Raw genomic sequence first — 23,122 nt, 5'->3', positions numbered from 1 at the left:
GAAACTCTTCACTGCTGAAAAAGTTATCATGAAAGATAAAATAAATAAAATAAATTTGAATGCATATTACTTTTTTTTTTTTTTCAGCATTCAGTGACAAATTATTCATAAATCTTGCAGTAGATGATACTTTTATTATTAATTTTCTGTAAGAAAATATTTGTAAAATTCAAATAACAGCAGCCCATGACAACATCTTTAAAAATGCTTTGTTTAATGAAATTTGAGAGGTTCAGAAATTTAACTAAAAATAAGGAGACAGGGTAAATTACAGCTTTTATTTTATTGTAGTTACATCCACATGTGATAAAATTATTACAGCTTATCAGGAGTCAAGATACTGATTATGACATTTCTTTTTGTTTGTCATTGTTAGCTATAGACAATTTCTTTGCTCCTGATTTTTCTGGAATGAATCACTTTGTGATAAATCTGCCGTTCACAAATATGACTTCAAAAACACAATAATTATAAATAAATAACCTAACTCATTATTATTTTATATCACAAAAGTACAATGTAACCACTAAACAGTTTAGAGCAAACACATTTTACAGTGCTCCATCATATCATACAGACACGTACGTACACACAGAGGACAAATGAATGTACTGGTGCATTTCTTTATACAAGTTTTGGGAGTAGATAAAACAGAAAGCATTTGATGGTGTCACAGATTCTTTTACTTTGTATAAACATATTTTTCTAAGGCCACAGTATACTTTCAACGTGCACAATAACTCTACACTGCACAGAGAAAGATTTCAAAGCAGAAGGTATGCAAATTTAAATAAAATAATGTCACATCCATAAAGTTTTCAAATAATCATTATTAATTTAAACAAACTTCAAAAGAATTAGATTTCTATACAAAAAATGCATTTTTTCTTATGTTTAATTTTAAGTGATGCTTACAAACAATTGAAAAATAATAGCTAAGTAGAGAGCAGTATGTGGAGGTAACACAAATATTATATTGCTGTCTTATGAATTTTAAGAACTGAGCCTACTGTCATGAAAAATTTTATTATTTTCTGTGGGTATGGGTATCTGTTTCAAATCTTTCCTTTTATATACTCCCATTTTATGTGGAACTGCCATTCATCCACTGCTCTAAATGAGTGACCCGAATTTGTTTGTGTGATGGTACAACAAAGCATGACTATCAAGTGCTCCATTCAGGTAGGGCATAATTCTTGTACTGTATTTCTAAGGAATATCTAAGGCATGATCTGAGGAAGGAAGGAAAATGGATGGGTGGGGGGAACTAAATCTAAAACTAGAGCACAAATTCTCACCCTTGCAAGCAGGGTTTAAGTCAATTGGCCACGAGTTCATCACATTTATGACTTGGTGCAGGCTTTAAGAATAAACCACAGAGTATGCAATAAGTAAATTGCCAATGGCTATGTAGTAAGAAATAAATGGTCCTTCAAACACTATCACCATCTACCAGCAATAAACAAGCTGAAGCAGCAGCCTTAAAGCACCATTATTTATAAATATTTCACAGAAAAAAACTTTTCTGTAATAGTTACTTGTGGATTTCATTTCATGGAAAATTTAATTTTAAAACATCTTCAAGTGCATTTACAGTGATATATTTTTAATTTTTTTTTATTAGAAATATAACCATAATCAGTTTTTCACAAATCTATAAATATATTACAAAGATAATTAAAATAACAGGAATGCTCTTTAGAAAATATGATATTTAAGAATATTATTAAGCAGCATAAAAAAGTATACCACGAACTCTAGTTTCAGTTTTTCATATTCAAGTTTAAATTTATTTTAATAAATTATTAAAAGGGACAAACTCACAAAATTAAGAAATACCATGAACACCGACTCCACAATTAAAAACATTTACCTCTTCTGCATATTTTCTACTGAAAATCTGCAATGAACAGTTTGCATATGGATCATAAAAGAGAACAATATATTACAGAGGAAGAATAAGTAAATTTACAACTGGCAAAGAGTGTGATCTTTTGAAAACTGGACAGTTACATCAAGAGCAGTACCTAGAACTTGCTAATAAGAATTTTTAATATCAGAGGTATACAAACTTGAAACTCTGAGGTTTAATCATTAAAATTGTGCCTTCTTCTAAAATGGAAGATTTTACAAACAGCATTTTTTATGATTGTATGTAACTTAAAGTTATGTATAGCTATACAGTGAATCATAACCCCAACTATAATGCAACAAAGAAGCACAATTTCTGAGCATAAATTATTTTAGGATCATGGCATTTAACACAAAAAATAATAATAATAAAGTAGAGGAAAATAACTATTGCCATAATGAAATGAACTATTTACATAAAGTAGCACTTAAAACAGCTATTAAATTAGTATCTATAATTTTACAGTGTATTGTGGACCTTCAAAAATTCCAGAATTCTAAAAAAAAATGTTTTTGAAAAATTTACAACACATATTGTCATAACTTGCAATTCATGTTCACACAATTCTGTACACACTGACATAACTGTACAGAGGAGGGGAAAAATAATTTTAAATAGCTTCTTTGATTATCACATGTACATTATTAAAACAAAAAATTAACCATAACAAATTACAATGTTAATCAACATCAGTGAAATGCAATGAACAATAAATTAGTTGGGTTTAAATATACTAAAAACATGGTAAAGGTAGTCCAATGTTTTATATTGGGAAAATTTTGCTTGCTCTCAAGGGAATAGAATATTTGAAACAAAAATCAAAGCACTGTTTTTCTACCCATAACTGTCCCTGGAAAATCAAGAGACAACCATGGCAAAAACTGAACCAGCAATCCAATTGGTTAAGGAACTATTACCTTTAAAAAGCACATCATCATCTTTATATGCATGCATTATAAGAATAAAGAAATGAGGTGTGTGTGTGGGGGGGGGGGAATAGACTATTTTGTATGAAAATTTTACATTCAGAATTTGTCTGAAACTGCCATTGTTTTAATGTTTTCTAAATGAAAGCAAGGTAGGAATAATGGATGAATTTAATCTCTCTCTTTTTTTTTTTTTTTTCATTTTGTTTTGTACACTAGTACAGAATTCTCAAATTTAAAATTTAAAAACAAAAAGTTATCATGTGATACGCAAATTTTATAGCTCAAAACAAATGTGATACCAGCAGCTTTTTTTTTTGAAAGCATACCAGATCATTTATACATGAAATTATAAAGCAGAAAAATAGCAACTAAGTGTTATGTAAGAGTATACTGATGAAACTTCTTAAATTAAAGTGATATGATGTGATACTAAATTTCTATCTTAGTACACATTCCTTATTGTATATTAAATGCGTAATATAGTATGCATGGCCATGTATTCAGCACTCTTCTATTAAAAAATATCACTCTTAACGTACACACAAACTTATTTCATTTGTTATATATATTAGGAGAATAAAATTCTGAAACATTTTATAAGAATTATATTAAAATGATCTGAAATCAAAGCATATTTTTTTCTCTATGTGCTCTTTTTACTGATGCAATCAAATTCGTATTATCAGTAATTGATAAATATATATACACACTTACACACCAAACATACACACAAATAAGTCCTTTCTTATCTTTTCACCTTATACAGATCACCAAGTTTCATAAATAAGGTGTAACTTTGGTATACAGCCTGTGCTGCTCTTGATGTTTATCAATATCAGTTTCCATTTGAGATCTATAAGGTTGGGCTTCTACTTCAGATTGTTTTTTAAACTGACTTTAGTGGGTGTCTCTGCTGCGCAGCTGGTCTGAGCTTGCTGTTTTTGGACGCATGCTCAAAAGATTACTACTCAGCTATTGAAAAACAAAAAAGAAAGTACAATCAGCTTTAGGATAAATTTATACCAAACCTATGGCTAATTAATTATATGAGATGAATATAAAAATATAGCAGGTTTATTAAAAAAAAAAATACTTTAGGTGGTAGAAATGCTAAATAAATTCGGGAAAAAAAATTTTTTTTTTATTGTTCTAGTAAATCAACACCTGGATTAAATACTCAGTGTTGATGACATAATGTACACCTGAAATCGGTTATCCATTGTTATACAGTTAGTATTAGCCATGTGGTGCAAGGAAGCCCAGGCTTTTGCAGCACTAGTCAAAGTAGAAAAAAAAAAATAAAAAAAAATAAATAACCTAACTATTTAATTCGCTCCTCATGTAGATACTTATTATCCAGTTGACCTTTGAATTTCTCCAAGCTCTCTCAACCCCCCCCCCCCTCAAAAAGCAACATTAAATTAATTAATAATTTGCTGGCTTAAAAAAACAAAGCTTCCTAAAATCAAGTCTGAATGTTTTTCTAGTAATTCTGAAATTTGCCCTTATTTTACTTTCTTCTCTCAGAACCTCACAGATCTCAATTAGGTCCCTTCTAAAGTGTCTAGTTATCAAGATCTGCAGACCATATATTTGAAGTCTTTCCTCATAGGGGTTCCCTTATGCATATCTCACCAAGTGCATTAACCATGTTTGGAAAACTCACTTGGTGAGATATGTATTTCATCCTTTCAAGACATTCATTTTTTTTTAGGCAGTCTTTACTTGTATACAGTATTGTTATTATTATTATTAATAATATTAGCAGTAGTAGTAACAGCAGCATATGATGCAAGAATGCAAGCTTATAAAGCATCAGATTTAAAAAAAAAACAAAAAACAAACTAACTTCCACATCACTTGTGTATCCCCCTCCAATAATTTGTATAGTTCTTCCTTGAATTTATTCAAGGAAGCACTATACAAATGCCCACTTCCATAACAGATAGAAGTTCCAACAATTGACCACTGGCTGGCTGAAATTAAACATACCTCCACAGAACTTTCCTGCAAACCATCCTTCCTCAATTTGAATTTATGCCCCCCTCTCGTGTGTAGTCTGAGCAAGAGGAAGAATGCCGTCAGCATTGAGCTTTCTCAATCTATTCAAAGCCTTAAACATCTCAATCAGATCACCTTTGCAGGTGCTTAGTTTAAAGATGCTGCAATTTGCAGAAGCAAAGCCTGTCTTGGTAAGACTATCCTTTCACTCCTTTCACCAATCTCGTCCTGCTCTGCACCAGTTATATCACATTTGCATCATTTTTAAAACAAGGCCTTCAGATCTGTATGAAGTACTCAGGGTGTGGTTTTAATTTATTGTCCAGGATTAGGCCAAGAAATCAGATACAATTGGAAAGAGGTATGGTGAAATTTTTAAGTTGTAATTCAGGCCCAGGGTGGATCTTACATTTTTTACAGAAATGAATACACAGTTGGATTTTTGTGCTGATAAATGGTAGCCGTTGCGAGACATCCACAGCTCTATTTTGTTAATTGAGATTTGAAGCTGCCTCTCAATGGAATTCATATTTTTCCCTTGGCACGAGATCATTTGCATAATGATATAATTCTACTGTGCTTGGAATATCGTGGATGAGATTGTTTATTCTTATTAAAAATAGAGCAGGACTCAAAATTGATCCCTGAGGTACCCCCCACCTCCTGTATATGGATTCTAGAAAGAATATTTAGATGATTAACCTGAAATGTTCTGCACTAGAGAAAGTTTTGAATAAACAAGGGAAGCTTCAGGTTAATCATCTAAATATTCTTTCTAGAATCCATATACAGGAAGAGGGGGTGCCTCATGGATCAATTTTGAGTCCTGCTCTATTTTTAATAAGAATAAACAATCTCATCCACGATATTTCAAGCACAGTAGAATTATATCATTATGCAAATGATCTCGTGCCAAGGGAAAAATATGAATTCCATTGAGAGGCAGCTTCAAATCTCAATTAACAAAATAGAGCTGTGGATGTCTCACAACAGCTACCATTTATCAACGCAAAAATCCAACTGTATTCATTTCGGTAAAAAATGAAAGATCCACCCTGGGCCTGAATTACAACTTAAAAATTTCACCATACCTCTTTCCAATTGTATCTGATTTCTTGGCCTAATCCTGGACAATAAATTAAACCCACACCCTGAGTACTTCATGCAGATCTGAAGGCCCTGTTTTAAAAATGATGCAAATGTGATATAACTGGTGCAGAGCAGGACGAGATTGGTGAAGGGAGTGAAAGGATAGTCTTACCAAGACAGGTTTTGCTTCTGCAAATTGCAGCATCTGGAAACTAGGCACCTGCAAGGTGATCTGATTGAGATGTTTAAGGCTTTGAATAGATTGAGAAAGCTCAATGCTGACAGCATTCTTCCTCTTGCTCAGACTACACACGAGGGGGGGGGGGCATAAATTCAAATCGAGGAAGGATGGTTTGCAGGAAAGTTCTGTGGAGGTATGTTTAACTTCAGGCAGCCAGTGGTCAATTGTTGGAACTTCTATCTGTTATGGAAGTCCAAAGGTGTGAAGATCCCATAAAATACCAAAATGCCATGTTGTATTCTAAATCCAAACTTACCATAACTAGGTGGTCCTTTTTGACAAAAGCATTTCTGATGTTCGATTCTGCTTTAGCCATCATATCCAATGCAGATCTATTTTGCCAAAAGCTGTACTGAGTTTTATGCAAGATGTTACGTGACTCCAAAAACCAGGTGAAGCACTTGAGGACCAATTTCTCCGGTGTTTTCCCTAAACAACTAGTTAAGGAAATTGGATGATAATTTACCGGATCAGAGAGATCTTTTCTGGTTTAGGGATGGCTAATACAAGTAAATGTCTCCAACAGCAAGGAGAAACATGCTTCTAAAAAATTTTGTTAAAAAAAAATCAGTAGAGTTAGTAAGTCTGTGTCATTCAGATGTTTTAGCATAAGGTAAAATATACCATCAGGGCTAGTCGCACTATTGGGTGCTCTGTTAAGAGATTCCTTTAACTCTGATATTGTAAAAGGCTGATTATATGGAAGAGAGAGAGGCCGGTGTTTAAATTTAACTTCTGCCTTTCTGCTACATCTTTAATTCATTGGAATGGAGCATCATATGAGTTTGCTGCTGAAATTTTGGCAAAAGCTTCGGGTAAAGCATTTGCTGTCTTTGGGGGAAGATAGTTACTGACCATTACAGATCAATATAGGAGAGGATGACAATGGATATTTGCCATTCAGAAGCTGGATTTTCCTCCAGATTAATCTAATATCGGTGTTTTTTGTAATAGTGGATGTAAACTGAATCCAGGAATATTTTTTGGCCTTTTTTCTTATTTGTTTTGCTTTAGCATTGAGTTTCTTGTAGTTTATAAGGTAATAGTAGTGGGATGCTTGCGGAAAATATTCCAAGCTTTATTCTTTTCTTTTTTCGCTATATTACAGTTATCATTCCATCAGTAGTTTTTGTACCTGTGTGGACAAGTTGACGAATGAGGAATAGCTTTTTCAGCTGCTGCTAGTATCTGTTTAGTGATATGGTCAGACGCTTCATCTAGTGACTGATTCTGAATGAAGTTTTTATCTAAAGCTGTACTTAAGGAAAATTTTATCCAATTTGCCTTTGTAAATTTCCATCTTCTGCAAATTTTTGGATAGGAGATGTTTGAAATTTACAAGTAACTGGAAGATGATTGCCATTATGTGGATTATCCAATACTGCCCAATGTATACAGGTGACCCCCGCTTAACGCTGATAAATTGTTCCGGAAAAACAGAGCGCTAAGTGAATCCGTGCTAAGCGAGCAACGCATTCCCATAAGGTAACATATGTATTTGTGAGTTGTGGTCGGTGCCATAGGATATTTCCTAATCAATAATAAACGGTAGTGAAAAGATACACAAATATCGGTCAAAATATTTAATATTCAAATATTTGTACATATAAAATATTCTGCATTACATACGTATATAATTATGTGGTAACTACTTACGTATCAAAATTAAACTTAAAATTCCAATTAAAATCATGAATTTAATCATGAAAAATGTGTGGATTTTGGGTTGAACTTTGGCCCTCTTCCAAATAAACTAAAAGGGGTATTAATTTTAAATCCCCTGCAGCGTTACCACCCAACGATAAAGTCAACTGATCAACTGATCGACCGATGTCGACTGGCTTCACTTCCTTGGATTTTATGTGTTTCTTAACTAATAGCATAACCCCTCCTCCCTTCCTATCCTGTCTATCCTTTCTGTAGACGTTGTACTCCCCATATTATTGTATCCTTATATCTGTGTGACACCACGTCTCTGATATCCCAACAATATCTGCCTTTGATATTTTGAGCAATACCTCAAATTCATCAAATTTATTTACTAAACTCCTAGCATTGGTGTACACGCAAGTATACATGCACCTGTTTCTATTCTTAGCTACCCTAACACAACCCAGTGTTTATTTGTACCGCAACGACTTCCAGCAGTCTCTGAAATATCCTGCATCTTGTTTTTCAGGCTTCTGCTCATTCTAATAGAAGCAGTGCTAGAATCTCTTTCACCTCTGCAGGTGGCTACTGTTAATCTATTAGTCTTTGTCTCCCCCAAGCTAGCAGTTTTCAGACCCACCTAACACTGCCTCGATAGCATCAGCAAATATTCTTGCACCCTTTCTATTTAAGTGTATCCCATCCCTGTAGAAGCAATCTCTACTGTTAACAAGTACAGTCCAGGCTGAAAAAAATTCTACCCCTTGAGCCTTGCACAATATTTCCAGGGCCGAATTGATCGACAAGGCTCTCATCATATACTCCCTCCTATCATGTCTGGGCAGAATTGCAGACACTTTCAAATTCAACCCTACTTCACGGCTTTTTTTCAGCAGTGACCTGTACTTGTTAAGTAATTCCGCTGGTCTTCTACTCTTAATATCATTAGTGCCAATGTGTACAACTATATCACCTTTTTTGCCCTTAAAAGATGATATCCGCTCTACAATGTCATCAACCTTTGCCCCTAGCAGACATACCCCGGTCCTGTTCCACCTATCCTTTTTACAAAGCATGTTCCCCATTTAGATACCCTTGTATTCAGCAGATATAAGTCAAAGTAACTTCTTTGTTCCCTAGACTTAAAAAAACTTTGAAATGATGATTTACAAAAAAGAGTAACATGATGACTCACCTTTTGGTAATTTCAAAATAAGCTTCCAGAAGTGCTTCTAAGTAGGAAAACCATGGGTTAAATGTGTTTCCTCAGAAAGACACTACTTCAAAGTGGATTAAGTTACCCCCGCAAGTATTATTACTGTCATTATATTGTAGAAATCCATATTTCATCTCAGTTGTAAAAAACTGTTTAATTTCATTAATTTTCAATTTAATATCACGTATGTCATTTACACAACGTTAAAAACAAGTTAGTTAATGTATGCAGTGCATTAGCAAATAGTAATAATTCAAAGCAACAATTTTTTATGTGCAAACTGAAAAAAAATTTCGTTTCTGCATGCCTGCCACTTTGCCTATTCATTCCTCTAACCAGTGCTTCAGCTACAATACACAAATAGCCGATGTGGTATATATAAAATAATAAATAATAATTGTTGACTTTTTATTGGTCCAATTTTAATGATATTTGGGACGGACTGACAAATCTTTCTAAAAGGCCCAAAATATCAAATATGAAAATCCATCCACTGGGAGTTGAGTTATTAGCAGAGGCATATGATGTAAGAAAGCCAACTTATACAGAAATAGCAGAAAAAAATAAAAAATAAAAAAAAACAACCTTCCCACGTCACTAATCCATTCATTCCAACTGTTTGTCTAGCTCTGTCTTGAATTTATTTAAGCTATCAACTTCCACAACAACAGATGGAAGTTTGTTCCAGCAATCAACTACTTGCTGGGTAAAGGCAAATTTCAGCACATCTATTCTACAACTATCTTTTCTCGGTTTGAATCTATGCCCCCTCAGGTTTGTAATCTAAGCAGGAGGAGAATCCCCCCAGCATTGAGCCTACTCAATCCATACTAGGCCTTATACAACTCAATTAGATCATCTCACAAGTGCCTAGTCTCCAGAAGCTGCAATTTGCAGAACTTAAGCCTTTCTCGTGAGAGCACTCCTTTGTTCCCTTCACCAGTCTAAGTTGCCCTTCTCTATACTCTTTCTAGCAACTCTACATCCTTCCTAAAGTGAGGTTTCCACACCTGTATGCAGTACTCAAGGTGTGGCCTGACCATTGCCTTATACAAGGGGATAATCACCTCTTTATCCCTGCTTGCAAAATTCCTGTATATCATTGACAAGACCCCATGACCTACTCTGGCTGTCTGTCTGCACTGCTCAAAAACATATCAGACTGCACAATTAACCCCAGATCTCCTTCATTCTCCACTACTCCCGAGTGTAACACCACCCAGTTGGTACATTTCTCTGGAGTTACTGCTACCCTACCCATATGCAGTACTTTGTATTTGTCAATGTTAAATTGCCACTTCTCAGCCTATCCAACTTTTCCAGATCCTGTTGTAGCATCATACTGTCATTACTTATTAACAACCCTGCCAACCTTTGTATCATCTGCAAACTTTGACATTAAGCTTGATATACATAGATCAATATCACTGATAAATATAAAAAACAACAATGGGCCGAACACCGAACCCTGAGGGACACCACTAATAACATTAGTCCATGTAGAGCAGTATCCATTGATTACCACTCTGTCTTCTCCCACTCAACCATCCTTTAATCCATTGTAGCAACTTGTCCTTAATGCATACTTCTCCAATTTGTACAGTAGTCTTCCATATGCAACAGTATCAAAAGTTTTCATGAAATCCAAGTATACGATATCAAAATCATTTTTTGCATTCACTTTCTTTGTGACCACATCATAATATCCAATGAAACTGGACAGACAAGACTTCCCCTTAACAAATCCATTCTGTGTCTGAATTATTACTGCTGTCTTGTCTAGATGATCCTGCAATGCTTCTTTAACCAGTGACTCCATTATTTTCCCCGGAATGGAAGTTAAATTAACAGATCTGTAATTATCCAAGGGGCTCACATCTGGTGAGTATGGGCTTGGCACATCCAGATTCCTGAGCTGGATATCATCATTCTTCTCTTTCTTGGTGATTCCCTTTTACTTCTGCCTCTCTCTCTCTCAGGGTAATTCAGAAATATATATATATATATATATATATATATATATATATATACATATACAGTGAAACTTCCCTTTAACGGACAGCCATGGGGAATGAAAATGTGTCCGTTAGAGAGAAGTGTCCGCTAACAAGAAGTCTGAGGGAGAAAAAACAAAAAAAAAAAAAAAAAAGAAAAATCGTTAAACGTTTAATGTAAAATTAAATTAAAATATATACAGATTTTGCACAATATTTTTGTAAATAATATACATACAATTGTGCTATGCATATTATGACTTTATCTTAAGAAAAATACATACAGTAATCACTTATTTTCTTCTGCATCTTCTTCCGGCTAATAATTTTGTTTTCAACATTTGTTTGGAGTGAAGAAACCATCGAAAGTCCTTCAGTATCTTCTTCAGCAGCGAAAAACATGTTTAAACGATTAATTTGTATGAGCGCTTCTTCTATTTTCATCGGTGGTTCGTCGTTAATATGTTCTTCAACAGAATGACCTCCTTCCATTTCTTCATCCTCATGAGGAACTTCTTGAAAAATATCGATGATAATGTCGTTGATATCTAGAGCACCATCTTCTGTAGTGAGGTTTGAGTCTATATCTTTGTAGCCAGGGTCACTTGTAGCTGAAGTATCGTACATTATCAATAGATGTTGAAGTTTTTGTTCTTCTTGGTGCTCCACATTGCTGTTCACAACTTCAATTTTTGCGTTTGAGAAGCCAGACTTTACAAAACAGTTCACGACAGTTTGTTTTCTAATTGCGTTTACAGAAAAGGAAATCCATTGAATCGCATTTAGGATGCTGATTTTCTTTGCAAGGTCGCTCGCACATGTTACATTGTTCATGTTTGCAATGAGATGTCTTAAAACACGTTTTCTGTAGTGAAGTTTAAATTTTTTTATTATCCCTTGATCCAAGGGCTGACACTCTGCAGATGTGTTTGGTGGCAGAAAAATGATTTGAATGTTGGACAATTCAATGTGCGGGTGAGATGCAGCATTATCCATAAAAAGAATAATTTTTCTGTTTTGACGAATCATGTTTTGGTTAAAGTGACTTATCCATTCGCTCATGATATCTCGTGTCATCCACGCCTTTTTATTAGACTTCCAGTCAACATCCAAAAGATTCAACTTTATGCCCTTGAAACAACGAGGATTTTGTGGGTTTCCTATAACAAGAGGTTGTTCAAAGTCTCCCAGCATATTTGTACACAATAGTACAGTCAAGCGTTCCTTAGAAATTTTTCCGCCCTGGCACTTTTCGTTTTTTAGACTCATTGTTTTTTTCAGGAAGAACTTTAAAAAAACAACCCTGTTTCGCCACAGTTGTAAATATCCTTAGCTCCAAAACCACGACATAAATCTTCCAATTTGACGGTCCACTCTGTTACAACCCCAGTATCAACAGATCCACCTTCACCACTTACGGTTTTCCAAGAAATTTTATGCCGAGTTTTGAACTTGTCTAGCCATCCCACAGAAGCTTTGAACTCATTTACTCCCATAGATTTCACAACCTCCAAAGCCTTTTCCCTAATAATAGGCCCATTAATGGGAATTTGTTTAGCACGTGCGCGACAAATTTGAAGTCCAACAGTTTTGGGGAATGATTTTTGAACCTGATCATTTACGTGTTCCCAAAATTGTTTGAGCAGTTCATTTTTTTTTCTTTAGGATGTCGCTTACCTGCATCTTCCCGATTTTGAATTTTACAGCGAGATTGCGAACACTATTTTTTTGCCGATCATACGCATTAATGAGTTCAACTTTATCTTTTAAAGTTAAATGTTTACGAGAAGGCATTGTGCACTTCACACGACACTGAACAAAACTGAAACTGAAAAGACGAAAGGCCGACCATATTCCCCCCCCCTGCACACACCGAATTCATCAGAAGTTTTACACGTGCCTTAAAATTCTTGAAAAAGGGTTTAGAACTGCGATGTAAACCTTGATAAAATTCAGAGAATCGGAAATAGAAAATAAACACACGATTGAGGCAATCCGTGGAAGAAACGTTCCTAGAAAAAGGGCTGTGAGCTCGCCCGCTGTCCGTTATGGGGAGATCAAATTAAGTGCTAATCTAAACGAAACAGTGCAGATTGCCTGTCCGCGTCCGTTACAGAGAATGTCCGCTAGACAGAAGCTGTAAACACGTTAAAACCAATGGAGGTGAGTTGGGGAATTTGAAAATGTCCGTTGTAGAGAGGTGTCCGTTAGGAGAAGTTTCACTGTATATTTTTTTTTTTGGCTGGTACAGCATAAGCCTCAGGCTTCCTTGCACTATATGGCTGCTAATAATAATAGTAATAATAATTACTTGTGTCACTCTTTGTCCTCCTTTGTGAATTGGAGATAGATTTTCACATCTCCAGTCCATGGGGACTTACCCTGAGTCCAAGGATGCTCTCATAATTATGGCTAAGGGTTTGCTTACTTCCTTTGCTGACTCCTTTAATATTACTGGACAAATCCCATCTCGTCCCAAGCACCTTTCTTATGTTTAACTTCAAAAATTTATTCTCCACTTTGCTCTCAGTTATTACAAAATCATTTAACTCCCTGTTAGAGTTTGATAAACATTTGGCCCTCTCCTCCTTGAATAACTCCTCATGTGTGAATTTAGATGCAATATGCTCATTCAGTTTGTCAGCTAACCGAGCAGGATCATCAACAGTCGAACCATTGATATCAAGTGGGCCAATCTGATTCATTCCATCCTTTTAGAGTTTATATAAGTAATGAAGTCTTTGATGTCTTTCTTTATCCTTTGCCAAAGATTTCTCATCTACATTCCTCCTAAAATGAGGGTTCCAGACCCGTATGCAGTATTCAAGGTGTGGCCTAACCATTGCCTTATACAAGGGATAATCACCTGCTTGTCTAACTTCCTTTGATAAACATTTGGCCCTCTCCTCCTTGAATAACTCCTCACGTGTGAATGTAGATGCAATATGCTCATTCCTCCGTAGCCGGGTGGGCAGGAGCAGCAGTGCATAGCACACGCTTCTTGATTAGACTGGGGTTCGAGCCCGTGACCACCAAATACGGATGATGCGGAAAGGTCAGGGAATGAATACGGCATATCCCGGAGCAATATGGCCTTAGTTGCTAATGTTCCTAAAAACCAAATAACAAACATATGCTCATTCAGTTTGTTAGCTAACCGAGCAGGATCATCAACAGTCGAACCATTGATATCAAGTGGACCAATCTTATACATTCCCTTCCTTTTAGAGTTTATATAAGTAAAGAAGTCTTTGCTGTTTTTCTTTATCCTTTGCCAAAGATTTCTCATCTACATTCTTCCTAAAATGAGGGTTCCAGGCCTGTATTCAGTATTCAAGGTGTGGCCTGACCATTGCCTTATACAAGGGATAATCACTTGCTTGTCTATCTTCCTTTGTGACTTGATTACAAAGGAAGTTATCAAGGATGCTCTTATTATTATGGCTAAGAGTTTGCTTACTTCCTTTGCTGCCTCTCTTAATATGTTGTTGTTGTTATAGGAGTTTCTGGCGCAAGGGCTACTTTGGCCATATTGCGCCTTCCCTTAATATAACTAGATAGATCCCATCCACCTCAGGTGCTTTTTTTATGTTTAACTTCAACAGTTTCTTTTCCACTTTATTCTAAGTTATTACAAAATCATTAAGCTCCCTTTTAGAGTTTGATAAACTTCTAGCATTCCCTTCCCAAAAAGAATTCCACATGTGTGAATGTAGATGCAAAATACTCATTCAATAAGTCAGATGCCTGACAGTGTCAGTCGAACCATCAATATCAAGTTGACCAATCTCATTTATCCCCTTCCTTCTAGAGTTTACATAAGTAAAGAAGTCTTTGCTGTTTTTCTTTGCATCCTTTTCAAAGATTTCTCATAATCTGCCTCCGTTTGCCTGACCTTCTTTGTGACTTGATTAAAGACTAGCTTGTATTTACCATAGATTTCTGTGTCGCCTGACAATTGTGCATCCATGCATTTTTCTTTTCTGCCACAAGTCTGATTAGTTCATCCGACATCCAATTTGGGACTAAACCCAGAACAGTATTTCTTAGTTGGAACAAAAAGTCTAGTAGCTTCCAAAATTATTACTTCCTTGAATGCATCCCATTTAGAATTTGCTGTTGGTAACATTATCACTTGTTTCCACTGTATAGAACTTAAAAAAAATCTCCAAGACCACTGCAGTCACCTTTACAAAAGCAAAAACCCTTCCCTTTATCCCTGATGTTAGTTACATCTTTAAATAAATCCCACATTGATACACTGTGATCACTGCCGCCTAGTGGCTCCTTTATCCGTAAATTCTTAATGCATGAATAATCACTGCTGATAATCAGATCAAGAACGTTACTCCCTCTTGTTGCCTCTCTAACACGTGCTGTACAAAATATCCAATAAATCCACAAAATCCTTGCTAGTTTGCAAGTGACCAACACACAAGTTCCAGTATGCACCTGGGAAGTTAAAATCCCCCATTATAAGACACTGATTTACTTGCCCACTATTTCCCTGTAAAGAAAAAAAAGGAAAGTGCAGCCACTGCAGGGTGGAAGCCTCCTCAACAATTCATGCTGAGGGAAATGGACCATAATCTGCCACGCTGGTCCAGTGCGGGATGGCAGATCGACCGTGTGCTACTGCACTCCCGCTCCTGCCCACTCGGCTACGGAGGCCTACTGTATAATTGTTCAATTTACTCATCAGAGTCATTATGACTATACAAATTTCTACCCTTATTTTTGCCTTTCCTTATTGCACTGTCCTCTAACATTGCACTTCTATAGATTTTATGCGTTTATTAAATAACGGCATAACCCCTCCTCCCTTCCTACCCTGTCTATCCTTTTTCTGTACACACTGTACCCAAATTCCAATTCTGCATCCTTTATATCTGAGTGACACCACGTGTCTGATATCCCAACAATATCCACCTTGGATGTCTTAACCAGCACTTCAAATTCATCAAATTTATTTACTATACTCCTAGCATTGGTGTACATGCAAGTATACATGCACCTGTTCTTACTCTTAGTTATTCTAACACAGCTCATATATTTACCTGTTTCATGACTCCCAGCAGTTCCTGAAATCCCCAGTAACTTGCTTTTCGAGCTGCTGCTCAATCCAATAGAAGTAGTCCAAGAACCATTTCCAACTCTGCCTGTGGCTACTATTAATCTATTAGTCTGTGAATCTTCCCAAACTAGCAGTTTTCCAACCAACCTAACATTGCCTCGATAGCATCAGCAAATATTCTTGCACCCTTTCTAGTTAAGTGTATCCCATCCCTGTAGAAGCCATCTCTCCTGTAAACAAGCACAGATCACATTGAGAAAAATTCTGCCCCATGAGCCCTGCACAATCTCTCCAGGGCTGAATTGACTGACAAGGCTATCATATACTCCTTCCTATTGTGTCTGGGCAGGATTGCAAACACTTTCAAATTTAACCCTAACCCACGACTTTTTTTCAACATTTACCTGTACTTGCTAAGTAAATCCGCAGATCTCCTACACTTAATGTCATTAGTGCTGACGTGTACGATATCACCTTTTGTACCCTTAAAAGATATCTGCTCTACAACATATTCAACTTTTGCCCCTGGCAGACACACCCTGGTCTTAATTCACCTATCCTTTTTGCACATTATATTTCCCGTTTCCCTGACAATTGAGTCACTGAGAATAACTAGCTAGCTCCTGTGGGACCAGCGCATTCTGCCTTGAAGATTGCCGCTGTGTTGCCTGGTGCACAAGAGAATTCTGGCACTGAGTTGGGCAGCTGACAGCTTGATGGGTCCCCCATTTTAATTCCTTCCAGGGCATTTACCAGACTTTTTAAGCTCTCATATATGCCCATCAGAACATTGAACTGGCACCTAATTTCTTCACAATCTCTGCACTTAGTACACACATAAAGACATCATCCAAGGCTAGATCATGTCCTGTTTGAGAGAGATCTGCAAACATGCTGCATTTGCACATTTTTTTTGACTGTGATGCATTGGAGAATTGCCCCTTTGGTTCTCCCCCGCGAACCACAGCACTTTTGCTACTTTGTGCACGTTGCTTTGCTGCTCTAGCCTGGGGAATGATTTACATTTAAATACAATTTAATTAACAATAAAAATTAATAAGATTTATAAATTTAATTGATTAATTGACAATACTACACTAAGCTAACAGATTCCTAATACAGTGCTATGTAGTGATATCTAGTTTTACGTTACACTTTACGCTATCAAGTTTGAGATATATGCTATGCTATTCTGTATCAATACTACACAATGGTGGCTAGTTTTGAATAGTACAAGTTTTACTGATACTAAGTAATAACCTATAAAATCTCTATTTAAGTTCAAAATAAACTAAGTATCATAACTAGGAATATAAAACTACTTCTAGAAAATAAATTAATATGCCAATTAAGTCAATAAAATGGTAAAAATTTAAGGAAAATTTCTCTAATTAGCTGGAGCCATAAAAACTTCACCTGCACGGAGCTAATCTCGTTCAACCAATCTCGTATATTACATGAGGACAGGAAAAAAAATAATAAAAACATAATAACAATTGTCAGATTTCTATCAGTCTGATTTTCATAAAATTTGGAATGATGTGGCAAAGCTTTTCATTGCTAATACTGAGGTCCAAATATAAAATTTAATGAAAATTCGTCCATTGGGAGTTGATTTGTTTCATGCAGTGGATGAACATGAAGACAATAGCACATTATGCATATATGCTAATGCACCTACAAAAGAATGTCAATTTTGAAATTGGCATAGAAATCTTAGGTTCAGATAACCTACTAGAAGAAAAATCGTATTTTCTAAGTTTTATTTACGCAAAACTTTGTAAAGAATTTTTTGACAGGTTAAAATTGACCTCATTAAGATTAAAAGTATTTCCATAATACAGAAATATACAAGCCCATAGATTACTGTATACTTTGGAACATGTGAGATTGCAGAGAAGATACTTAGATGGATCGCAGGTGGCTACAGGCAAGAGACAGAGGGTTGTGATTAATGTTTGCTCTTCAGATAGGCCCTAACATTAGAAGCAAAGTCCCCTGAGGCCTGGTTATAAGACCACAATTGTTTCTGATTTTTATAAATGACATTACTGAAGGGTTAGAAGACATGTCAAAATTTGCAGGTGATGCAAAGATTGGGAAAATGTTAGATGATTAGAATCAAGCAGCACTCTTTCAGGATGATCGAAATAGGCTTCAAGGATGTTCAGGAAAGTGGCACCTATGTTTGAGTAATAGCAAACCCAAAATACCCTATACACTTGATGAGGTTAAATTAAAGCAGTGCAGACATCTGGCAATGATTTATTAACATTTGCTTGTAAATATAGGAGATCATAATTGCAAAACTGCACTTGGACTACTATGTTGAAGTATGGAAACTGAATCTAAAGAAACCTTGAAAGGGTTAAAAGATGATCAACCTGCTGGACATGATCTGCAAAAGAGCAACCACACGAGGAAAGACTTCAAATATGTGGGCTGTAGTGCTTGGCAACCCAGGCATCTTAGAGGAAGACCTCACTGAGATCTATAATGCTCTGGGAGGAGATAATAAAATGAAGGGAGGGAAAATTTTCATTGTTACAATAAATTAGAAACCTAGAGGCCAAAAATCCAAATTACAAGGAAAGATATTCAGGCCAGATCAATGGAAGTTCTTTTAGCCAGTGAGCTGTTAACTACTGGAATAAGTTATCTCCTAGTTGAGGCTGACAGCTTGGACAAATGCAGGTCAGCTGGATAGTTACCTATGGAAAAAAGGGTAAGATAGGTTGTTTATATTCTTTTTATTTTTTTTAACTTTTTATTCTTTTTATATTTCACAATATGCCATTTTTCCTGAAATACAATGTTGCATGTGTGGGACAGTAAAATATTTTTCAGGTGAATATCCACCACTTGCTTTCTAAAGTTATTTGTATGTTTGCCCTTCCAATATTTCTCGTTTTGTCACTGCGCTGACTGAAATAAGATGCTGCTTATTAAAGTTAGATACATACATGCTGTTTCTTAAAAGTGTAAGGATTAGCAACCCCTCCCGCCCCGGTCTTTTGTTTTATTGGCTTGTTTTGATATTTGTCCCTGTTTGTCCATGCTACTTAAACTTCATTACTTTGTTCCCATACTGATGCACCCACCCTTTCTTAAAAGATTATATTTGAAAGCGATAGATGTGCCCCTTCCTCTGTTCAAAGAATATTGGTCCCACATCTATTATTTTCAGTTTCCTCACAGTTGTGCTCTGAAATAGTCAAAAAACTGTGACTGGGAGCAATAACATTGTTCATTTTACTATTTTTTTTTTTTAAATAATGGACAAGTTCCTAGTAAGGATTATTCCGTCCACGAGTGCAAGTACTGAAAATGACGGAGCCCGAAAAAAAAATAAACAAAAATTAGTGTGCAGACATAGCGATAATTATTTTTCTTTTGGTTTTTTTTTCTGGTGTGGTGATAAAACAAGCCAAATCCAAAAGTGCCTCGTGTGTGGAGAAAAACTCAGCAATGCTGTGGTTCCCAGTAAACTGAAACAGCATTTCTCAACAAAACATTCTTCTCTGGCATGCATAAAAGATATCTATTTTCAACAGTTGTTGCAACAAAACAAGGCAATGTTCTTGACTTCATTGGTATGTGTTTCAGAAAAAGTACAGGAAACTAGCTATAAAGCAGACGAACTTATCATAAAGGTCAAAAAGCCACAGAGATGGTGAAAATAATTCTGGGTGCAGAAGCTGCTAATGAAATTTCAAAAAATTCCACTCTCAGCTGACACAATCAGTCGTCAAGTCAGTGATATATCCAGTGACATTGAAGCCAATATGAAGGAGAAAATCAACAGCAGTCACGCTCAACTTTTTGCCAACATTCAGTTCATTGATGGAGATGTAATTGCAACAAATTTCTTTTTTTTTGCAAAGCGAGCCACCGGTGAAGAAATATTTCATGTTACTAATGAATATATGACCAAAATGAATTAAACTGGAAGGATTGTATTGATGTTTGCACAGACACTAATACAATCATTTGCTGCTTCCATGACTTATAGGCGCCTCCGTAGCCAGGTGGGAAGAAGCAGCAGTGCGTAGCACATGCTTCTTGATTAGACCGGGGTTCGAGCCCGTCACCACCAAATATGGAGGAAGCGGAAAGGTCAGGGAATGACCACTGCATATCCCGGAGCAATATGGCCTTAGTTGCTAATGCTCCTAAAAACCAAATAACAAACAAACCATGACTTATTTGTTATTTTGGGTTTTTTTTAGGAGCATTAGCAACTAAGGCCATATTGCTCCGGGAATATGCAGTGGTCATTCCCTTGATCTTTCCGCATCCTCCGTATTTGGTGGTGACAGGCTCGACCCCCGGTCTAATCAAGAAGCGTGTGCTACGAAACTACTGCTCCTTCCCACCTGGAGCTTCCATGACAGGTTGAGTTAAAGGCTTTGTAGCTAAAGTGCACGAAGTGAATCCTGACATATGATGTGACCATTATCTTATTCACCATGAAGCCACTGTTGCCAAGTCTTTACCATCTGCTCTGAAAGTTGTGCTGGACGAAATAGTAAAAGTTGTTAACTTCATCAAATTGCGGACCCTCAATTCGTGGCTTTTTACTGTTTTGTGCCAGGAAATGGGATCTGAACAAACCACACTCCTGCTACATACAGAAGTACAGTGGTTTCGTGTGGTAAAGTGTTAACACGCCTTTTGGAACTTAAGGAGGAGGTACTGACATTTTTAACATTTGAGGGGTGTGAGTATGCAGAGTTATTTGCAAATGATGAGTGGGTGACTAGGTTGGTATATCATTCTGATATTTTCATTCATTTGAATGAGCTGAACCAAAAAATGCAAGGCAAGAAAGAAAATCTTTTTATGAGTATGGATAAGATTCAAGGTTTTCAGAATAAGCTGGATTTGTGAATACAATGCATTGCAAATGGGTCGTTTTGAGATGTTCCCAACTGTATGGCCACTTGCTGCTGGTGATAAAGTGGTGATGGACTTCATTAAAGAACATTTAGATAACTTGCAGCAGAAGTTCAAGGATTAGTTTGGAGAGAACACTGAAGATTTCGACTGGGTTCATGATGCATTTGTTGCGGATGCAAAATCTCTTCAATGAATGTGCAAAAGGAACTAACAGATCTGAAGGTGGACAGAATATTTCAATTAAAAAATCGTGAAGTGCAGTTGGACATATTTTGTTTGTCAATAAGGAAAGAATACACGGCTAGATACAAGATTGCTTGTTGTTTGTTTGTTTGTTATTTGGTTTTTAGGAGCATTAGCAACTAAGGCCATATTGCTCCGGGATATGCGGTGGTCATTCCCTGACCTTTCCGCATCCTCCGTATTTGGTGGTGAGGGGCTCGAACCCCGGTCTAATCAAGAAGCCTGTGCTACGCACTGCTGCTCCTTCCCACCTGGCTATGGAGGCGCCATACATGATTGCAATTAATGTGTTATTACCATTTTTAACTACATATTTGTGTGAACTGGGCTTTTCGACCTTGACTGAAATTAAAACATCAAAGAGGGAGAGACTCAGATCCATTGATGAAGGAATGAGGCTTGCATTGTCAATGATTCCACCACCAAGGATCTGCAGATAAATGAACCACTAGGTGGCAGTGATCACAGTGTGTTGAAGTGGGATTTACTCAAGGAGGTAACTACCATCAGAGGTAAAGGGAAGGGTTTTTGTTTTCGTAAAGGCGACTATGATGGTCTGAGACAGTATTTAAATTCTATACAGTGGGACCAACTGATGATGTTACCAACAGCAAACTCAAAATGGGAAGCATTCAAGGAACTAATTTTGGAGGCTACCAGGCTTTAGATACCAACTAAGAAATATTGTTCAAGGTTTAGGCCTAAATGGTTGTCAGATGAACTAATGAGACATGTGGCAGAGAAGAAAAATGCATGGGATACATACAAATTAATGGGTGACATGGAAGCCTATGATAGATATAAGTTGGTCTGTAACCAAGTCACAAAGGAGATTAGGCAGGCAAAGGCAGACTACGAAAAATCCTTGGCAAAGGATGCAAAGAAAAACAGAAAAGAGTTCTTTACATATTTAAACTCAAAAAGGAAAGGGATGAATCAGATTGGTCCACTGGATATTGATGGTTCAACAGTTGAGGATCCTGCTCAGGTGGTTAACAATCTAAACGAGTATTTTGCATCTACATTCACGCATGAGGAGTTATTCAGGAAGGAGAATGATGTAGGTAAAGTAAACATTGGCAGTGAGCTGGATGATTTTGTAATAACTGAGAGGAAAGTGGAGGAGAGATTGTTGAGGATAAACATAAAAAAGGCACCTGGGGTGGATGGGATCTATCCAGTTATATTAAAGGAGGCAGCAAAGGAAGTAAGCAAACCCCTAGCCATAATTATGAGAGCTTCTTTGGACTCAGGGGAGGTACCCATAGACTGGAGATGTGCAAATGTAACCCCAATTCACAAAGGAGGATCAAAGGCTGACACAAGTAATTATAGACCTGTTAGTTTAACTTCTGTTCCAGGTAAATTAATGGAGGCACTGGTTAAAGAAGCACTGCAGGATCATCTAGACAAGAATTCAGTTATAGCTCAGACGCAGCATGGTTTTGTTAAGGGCAGGTCTTGCCTGACCAATTTGATTGGATACTATGATGTAATCACAAAAGAACTGGATGCAGGGAATAACTTTGATATTATATATTTGGATCTTAGAAAGGCTTTTGATACTGTTGCACATGGAAGACTGCTGCACAAATTGGAGCAGTGTGGCATTGGAGGCAAATTGCTGCTATGGATAAGGGGATGGTTGAGTGGCAGAAGACAGAGAGTGGTAATCAATGGACACTGCTCAACGTGGACTAATGTTATTAGTGGAGTTCCTCAGGGTTCAGTGTTGGGTCCGTTGTTGTTTTCGGTGTTTATGAATGATATTGATGATGGGATATCAAGTTTAATGTCCAAATTTGCAGATGATACAAAGGTTGGCAGGGTTGTTAAGGACACTACTGACGCTATGCTGCTGCAACAGGATCTGG

The 23,122-nt window shown here is 36.5% G+C and overlaps 1 protein-coding gene across 5 annotated transcripts in view; it reads right to left on the bottom strand.

The window, feature by feature from the left end:
• Positions 1-3,122: 3,122 nt before the first annotated feature.
• LOC150088569 (kinesin light chain-like) overlaps positions 3,123-23,122 on the bottom strand; it is a 376,502-nt gene continuing 356,502 nt past the window's right edge. For 2 of the 5 annotated variants that reach the window (XM_090369572.1, XM_090369570.1), the window contains exon 15: positions 3,129-3,813. In XM_090369572.1, the coding sequence (XP_090225698.1) occupies positions 3,739-3,813 (75 nt within the window). In that variant the 3' untranslated portion in view covers positions 3,129-3,738. Of the gene's footprint in view, positions 3,814-23,122 lie in introns of all 5 variants that reach the window. The other 3 variants (XM_090369571.1, XM_090369573.1, XM_090369574.1) reach the window with 3 other exon arrangements.

Source organism: Mastigoproctus giganteus, chromosome 3 (genome assembly GCF_048544385.1).
Source record: "Mastigoproctus giganteus isolate SK-2022 chromosome 3, ASM4854438v1, whole genome shotgun sequence".
NCBI lineage: Eukaryota > Metazoa > Arthropoda > Arachnida > Uropygi > Thelyphonidae > Mastigoproctus > Mastigoproctus giganteus.
Note: the sequence above shows the minus strand (reverse complement) of the source record. Positions and strands in the feature narration are given on the sequence as shown.